At 35.2% G+C, this 7,025-nt stretch overlaps 1 protein-coding gene across 1 annotated transcript; it reads right to left on the bottom strand.

Moving 5' to 3' along the window:
* Positions 1–1,069: 1,069 nt before the first annotated feature.
* Positions 1,070–1,648, bottom strand: LOC311179641 (large ribosomal subunit protein uL6-like; the record flags this gene model as incomplete). The annotated part of the gene is made up of 1 exon (XM_084247008.1): positions 1,070–1,648. The coding sequence occupies one exon, from the start codon at positions 1,646–1,648 to the stop codon at positions 1,070–1,072; it is 579 nt and encodes a 192-aa protein (XP_084103134.1).
* Positions 1,649–7,025: the final 5,377 nt, after the last annotated feature.

Raw genomic sequence — 7,025 nt, 5'->3', positions numbered from 1 at the left:
TAGTTAAAGAATTTTTACAAAGTGAACACAGACAAGCAACCACCACCTAGATTGGGAAATAGAAAATCATCAACACTGAAAAGGCCATCTTCATGCTCTTTCTGGTTATTAATTTCCAAGAGATAGCCATTGGCCTGACTTCTAATTCTTTAGATTGATTTTGCTTCTGAACAGTCTTTTAAATAGAAGTATACTAAATGTCCTGTTGTCAGGTTCATGCCATTCACAATTTCATTTGTGAGATTCATTGATTATTTTTTTACCATAACATTAGCTGGTTCTCATTGCCACATACTCTTGCATGTTTGACTAAAACACAATTTATTCGTTCTATTTATGATAGACATTTGGGTTGTTTCCAGAGTTTTTGATTATTTCTGTGTCTATTACAGTTCCTAGGAATATTTTGGATCATATTTAGTAAACATTTGTATGAAATTCTGTTAACTATATATTGAGGACTGGAAATGTTATACTGTGAATATGTTCAACTTTAGTGGATACTATTGTACAGTTTTCTAAAGTGGCTGTACCAAATTTCATTCATTTTTACAAAATTATAAGGTTCATTTGAAATGGTGGCAGGAATCTTTAGAGATGTCACTGATGTCAGACAAGCATGTATTGGAGGTTAAATAGGAAAAAAGTGGTTTTTTTGCTGACAAACAAGACATTTGGATTATAATCCCATCTTTGTGACAGCCAAGATCAATGATTTTAGACAAATCCTCTACTGACATTATTTAATGCATGTGTTTTTTGTGATGAGACAATATATTATAAGGTGAATATTTGTGAATCTGTGATATGCCCCTTTAAATATGAAGGAATACACTTTCAATATTTTTCTGCTAAAATAGTATTTGCTGTGGAATTTTTGTACAAACTCATTATGGTTAGGTATATACCTCTCTACAGATATATATATATATGTATATATATATATGTTAGCCCATATAACTTTTTTTTTTCAATGATGACTTTTATTAGTGCATCTTTAAGATGTATCACAAATAGGTCTAAGAAATCATCCATTATCTTGCTGCTCTGTAGCTGGACAACTTAAATCTTATTCATCAGCTTTCTGAACTGTTCCTTTTTCAGAAACATAGATACCATCCAAAAATTTCCTGATATGCTTGTTTTTAACTGTCGTGGCTTGCTGTATCAAAGCAGCTGAATTTGATACAAGTTCAATGTCGTTTCCTTCAAGAATCAACTCATCTCTCTGGGCTTGAGATACTGAACAAGCAACACCTTGTCTCATCCGAACCCTGCAAATGTATTTTTTGCCCAAGAAATTTTGGATTTCAACATGAGACCCATTCTCCTGAATAACAACGTTCATAGGGAAGTGAGCATACACAGACCTCATCTTATAATGGAAGCCCAGTGTAACACCCTTGATCATGTTCTGTACATGACTACAGACAGTGCGAACAGTAGCCAATTCCTTTCTATTTCCCCACCATTTGTCAACCCAGAGCCTCTTCTTTTTCTTCCCAAGCAGACTGAGTTCGATACTGATGTAATTGAAGTCCCTCCGCAGGGTGCCCCTGGGGCCCTTCACAATAACAGTGTGACCCTTCAGGGAGATGTCAACATTTTCTGGAATGTCGACAGTCTGATTGCTGAGAATGGTCTTCATTCTCGCAGTAGATGTGGCAAAGAGCCCCATATAACTTTTTAATAAAACTTTTTTACTTATATATTTATTTTTCCTTTCTTTTTAAATTCTTTTATCCATTTCCATGTTTCCACATGAGATCATTTTGCTTAGAACTAGTGGATATCTGCTGACAAAACAGTTTTAGTTTATTGAGATATTTTTGCATTTCATTTTTATCTTAAAGGCAATTTCACCTCTTATACAAATAAAATTGGCAGTTATTGCCACCAGTCTTTTAAAGATGGCATTCCATTGTCTCTTAGTGGCCAACATTTCTGTTTAGAAGTCAGGCAATTATCTTATATGTTTCCCTGAAGCTATAGTGTCGTTTATCTATGGCTGCTTTTAAGACCTTCTCATTGTTGTTGTTGTTTGGTAATTTTTTCATAATATGAATATACTTATCCTACTTACATTTTAAAAACTTAAGTTTGTAGAATAATGTCTTTTATCAGTTTTGAAAAATATTTGAACTGTCTCTTCGATCACTGTCATTGCCTCACTGTCTCTCTCCTCCCCCTACAAGTCTGCAGTAACCTATATAATGGGTCATTGCGTTGTTTATCTGTACCTCATATGTTGTTTACCATATTTCCAGTAATTTTTTCTCTGCATAATTCAGCCTTGTACTTAGAGTCAGGAAGTGCTTGAGGGAAAAAAGTATGCTATAGAATGATGGGTCATCACTCTGCAGTTTTCTTTAGAGTCTTGTCCTGATTGCCTCACTAATTTTCTGAATATCTTCAAACACATTTTTTTTTTATTTCTCTGAGTGAGAATTTAGGATGGTTGCTAAGTACTTCACCATAGCCAGAATTACAATGCCATATTCCTTTTAACTCAAGAATTCAATTCAGCACACATTTATTGAGCTATAAAACTCTACAATTCGATTATTCTAAGTACATTAAGTTTCTCTCACTGAATTTGTTCTTTTTCTGGTTGCATAATACAACTATGAATATATAAGGAAACCAAGAGACAGAGACTAGTCATATAATCCTTATTGTCTCTCTTTCCTACATAAGACAACATGTCATAAAGGCATTGGGGGGAGAGTATTGATAATAAGGTCATGAATTTAAAGTGAAGAGATGTTCTCATCTTTGTTATCTCCGTTATGACAGAAAAGAACAGGTGATGTTCAGTTATAACTCTCTTACCCTCACTTCCATTCTTGTCTTTGCATGTGTGTGTTTTTAGTTCTGAAATGCAATCATATCAAATTTTCAGTTAAAACATATCTAGTGTTACAAGGAATGTAAACTAGGATTGCCAAAGAGAACTATTCTATTAGAGAAAGAAAATAAAAATTAAAATTGTAATAGGTAGCCAAGAACCCAAACAAAACAAATGAAAGAAAACTTGTGCTATTTCACAGTATAATTTATAGTAATAACTTAGTTTCATTTCTTTTGAAATAATCTACCAGGAGGAGAAAGTTATGTTCCAAGTGTAAATATTTATTAGTAACTTAGCTTTCAAAATTTTAGCCATCAATATATAACACAGACTTGTGAACACAGACTTCTTTCCAGATTTCCTGTAGGGATGTGCTGAAGAACAAATATGCATTTGTACATAATTTCACCTGTGTCGGTGAAGCATTGGGCAAGAGCAAATTGCCTGGGCTTGAAGCCTGACTCTAAATGTTTTCGCCGCATATCCTTGGGAAATCAGTCTTTCACTGCTTCATTTTCCATCCTTAGTAACATAGATCTTTTCCCACTACACCTTCTTCTCCCCACAGTCCTGCCAGTATAGTCTAACATATGTGGTTCGTTATTTTTAATATAATTTTGACTATTTATTGCCTAAGCCAGTAGTGTACTGTGATTTGATTGGATTTTTTCTATTTTTTTGATTTGTTTTCTTTTTCTTTTTTTTTTTTAACTCAATCTTTTTTTTAAAAAAAGATTTATTTATTTATATAAGAACCAGGGTACAGGCCATATGTGCGGGGGGGGGGGGGTGAGAGGATTCACTAGAGACAGATCAGGGAACAGAATAAGCAGGCTAATGAAGTACACTGCTGAGGGGAGCAGCGGGCAAGACAGGAGAGGTCTGTTGCCCCCTGTGGAACCCTTGCCAGCCGGCCGGGATTGAACTTGAGTTGCAGAGCTTCACAGTGCGGCCCTCAACCGCCCGTGCCACCAGGGAGGCCCTATTTTTTTTTTTTTTCATTTGTTTTCTAAGGCTCAATTCTCTTAGTTGCTTCTAAAAATATGTTGTTTTATTATTTTAGGAATGTAGAGAAATTTAAAATATGGACTATTTTTAATGTATAAAGAATAATAAAACAAATGCTCAGCTGTAACTCCTACAGTTAACAGATAAACAAAATAAAATATTGGGACATCAGTGATATGAGGAAAGAAGATGTTCAAGGTCTGTTTCTCAGGTTTTACACTGATGGGTTAAATGAGCCTGATGTATGTGTGGGGAGGATGGTGTGTGAATCTTCCCCCCATATCACTAGGGTATTTGATGGTGAGGTAATCTCTGCAAATCTCCAAGGAGGGTGCACCCATTTGGCCATTTATAACACAATTGCCTTACTCCATGAATCAGGGAGCCAGTGTGGATTCTGCTTATTTATGAAGCATACTTCCTTCCCTCAGTATAGGGAAATAATCTTAGGCGGTGTCCATGGTAATCCTAGATTCTCTCTTAGATGGGCTTGGGACAAATTTTTACCTATCACCAGATTTCCATTGACCTCCCCTGGTATTTAAGACCTCCAGGGATTTGCATAACATCAGAGCCAATATCTAATAATCTAAGAAAGTCAGGCTATTTTGCCTTTTCCAGAGCACAGTCACCTTTGTAAATGGCTACAGGCCAGTTAATTCCATTTGGAAGAGATTAGGGAAAGCAGCACAATATAAATACATGTTTGGTTAGATCCTTCCACAAGCAGATGGACTCCCACAGTCAAAACCCCCCCACACACACACACATGCACACACACATACACACACAATTGAGAATCAATGGGACTGTGAACTGGTTTAGACCTGAAAACTTGCAAAAGGTCAGAATCTCCATTATGGTAATTTTAGTTATATTTCCCCCCAAGAAACCAAGAATATTTCTGCTTATGTGTGTTAAACAGCATTTTAATAGATTTTATGGACTGTGTGATTAACCATTTCTGCCCTATTGTCAATTGAGAGGAACTATCAAGGCAGCCTTCTCCATGAGTTCATACCTTTTAATTTCTCTCTTTCCCTATTTGCTATCTAAGGCCATAGTGAACCATATGACTCCACACCTTTATAAACTCTATTGTTCCCTTAACAACTAGGTTCATAGCCATTTGCTTTTCTCAATGCTTCATTTTCCATCTGTACTTCAGTCCCTGACACCATTGGTGATACATTGAGTAATGTAATTCTACCACATGGGTTATCTGGTTTATTTTCTAGCAAGGAGGACTCGATAGTCCTTGAATATATGAACAGCTCAACAACAGAATCCCATCTTTTTTTGATCTCATGCTTAGTACCAATTCCAGTATCAAGTCAAGGTTCATCATCACACAGATGGTGTGATCAAATGGGATAATTTGAGTTTAATAGAGAGATAGTTTACAAAGATATGGGTAGTGTATGTATGTGTGTGCAGGGTCTTAGTAATACCTTAGTAGTACCTCATCACCACACATTTCCCAGAGCCTTGATTGTTTGATTCCAAATTTTTTAACACTCTCAGCTACAGTTGGTTCTTCTATCTTGGTTGTACACTGGCTTTTAAAAAATGCTTCTATTGTCCTTTTAACCAGGTTTTTAGAAGATAAAAGAAGATATATTTTTTTCAGTTTCATTCCAAGCCTGGACTAAAAAAAAAAAAAAAAAAAAAGCTTTGGTTTGGGAAATTCTTTAACTTAATTACACTACATTTCAATTTTGGGTAATGCACGGGAGTTTTATATGATCAGTAATACATTTGGAAAAATTGGACCTTGTTCTTGAGTTCATGATACTCTCTTGTAAAACATATTTCAACCCTGTAGCCAAGAGATCAAGTTCAAAATGATAGTCTTTTTTTCTATATCTTCAACAAATTATTGGAAAATCAAAGTAAAGTTCTGTATAGGCATGCATGTGCACTTGATTACATTTAAATTATTTTCCTGTTAGAATAAATTTAGGAATTGCCTCCCTGGTGGCACAATGGGTTAAGCATCAGCACTATGAAGCTACCACCAGCCACTGCAGCACAAGTTCGATTTCCACCCAGGAGGTGACCCATACGGTGCAACAGACCTCTCCTGTCTCACCTGCTGCTCCCCTCAGCAGTGGATTTCAATCATTCTGCCTGTTCTGTTCCCCATTCTGTCTCTGGTGAATCCTCTCACCCCACCCCCCACCTCTGGTCTACCCCACAGCTCTTGTGTGCATAAATAAATGAAATAAATATTTTTTAAAAAGAATAAATTTAGGAGTAGAATAGTAGGAATTGTTGATACAAAGGTGATTTTTATTTTCTTAATTACCTTAATACCCAAAGGTTTATTAACTATTAAGTACCAACTATATTGACAAGAAGGAAGTAATTCTATAACTCATGAAATTATCACACTATAATATATTGTGCTTTAGAAAAACTACGTGTATTTTTTTTTTCAGAATAAATTGTCAAGAAAACCCCAAGTCAGCCACTTGTCAGTGACAAAAAACCCAGCAGCCAAAATAACTTAAAAATTTGAGCTAATGTTCCTGTCATTTAATGGTTATTGTAGCTCAAAGGGTTCTGGAATAATTTTCCTTTATTTTCAGTACAGAAGCTGGGAAAAATTGAATGTGGAACTCTGAATTCTCTTAGTGATAAATAACCATAAAATATTGGTTAAGTATAGTGGAATGAATATATTTGGCTATAAACTTGAAGGCACTCTTCATAATTGAAGATTGTCACTTCTCTGCAGTTGGTGAAAGATTTAGCACTAAGATAGCAACAGCATTGTGATAATAATAACCAGATTTATCTGTGTATGTGCAAACCTGCTCTACTTGGCCTGATAAAGCAAGGGGAAGTTTCTTCTTCTCTTTGTTTTTTCCTAATAAAGCAGTTTTGGAGATAAACTACCTACCTGTGCAAGTTTTTGTCTTTAAATGTTTGCATTTGCAAAAGAACTGCATTTATATAACCCAACATCCATGATTTTTATAATAGAAAGAGAGATATTGTGATGCTCTTAGTATTTACCAAATATATAAGACTAGTTTATAGCAGAGACTGTTTATTTAGTTATTTGCTTATTTATTTAATTGCTTATTTGTATGCCTGTTTGTTCTCTCATTCATTACTTCAGTCATTCAACAAGTAGAAGTGAATCAGTGTTGGTAAGTAA

The sequence above is a fragment of the Talpa europaea genome (assembly GCF_964194135.1).
Source record: "Talpa europaea genome assembly, chromosome: 11".
NCBI classification, from domain to species: domain Eukaryota; kingdom Metazoa; phylum Chordata; class Mammalia; order Eulipotyphla; family Talpidae; genus Talpa; species Talpa europaea.
This window is presented reverse-complemented; position numbering and strand designations above follow the sequence as displayed.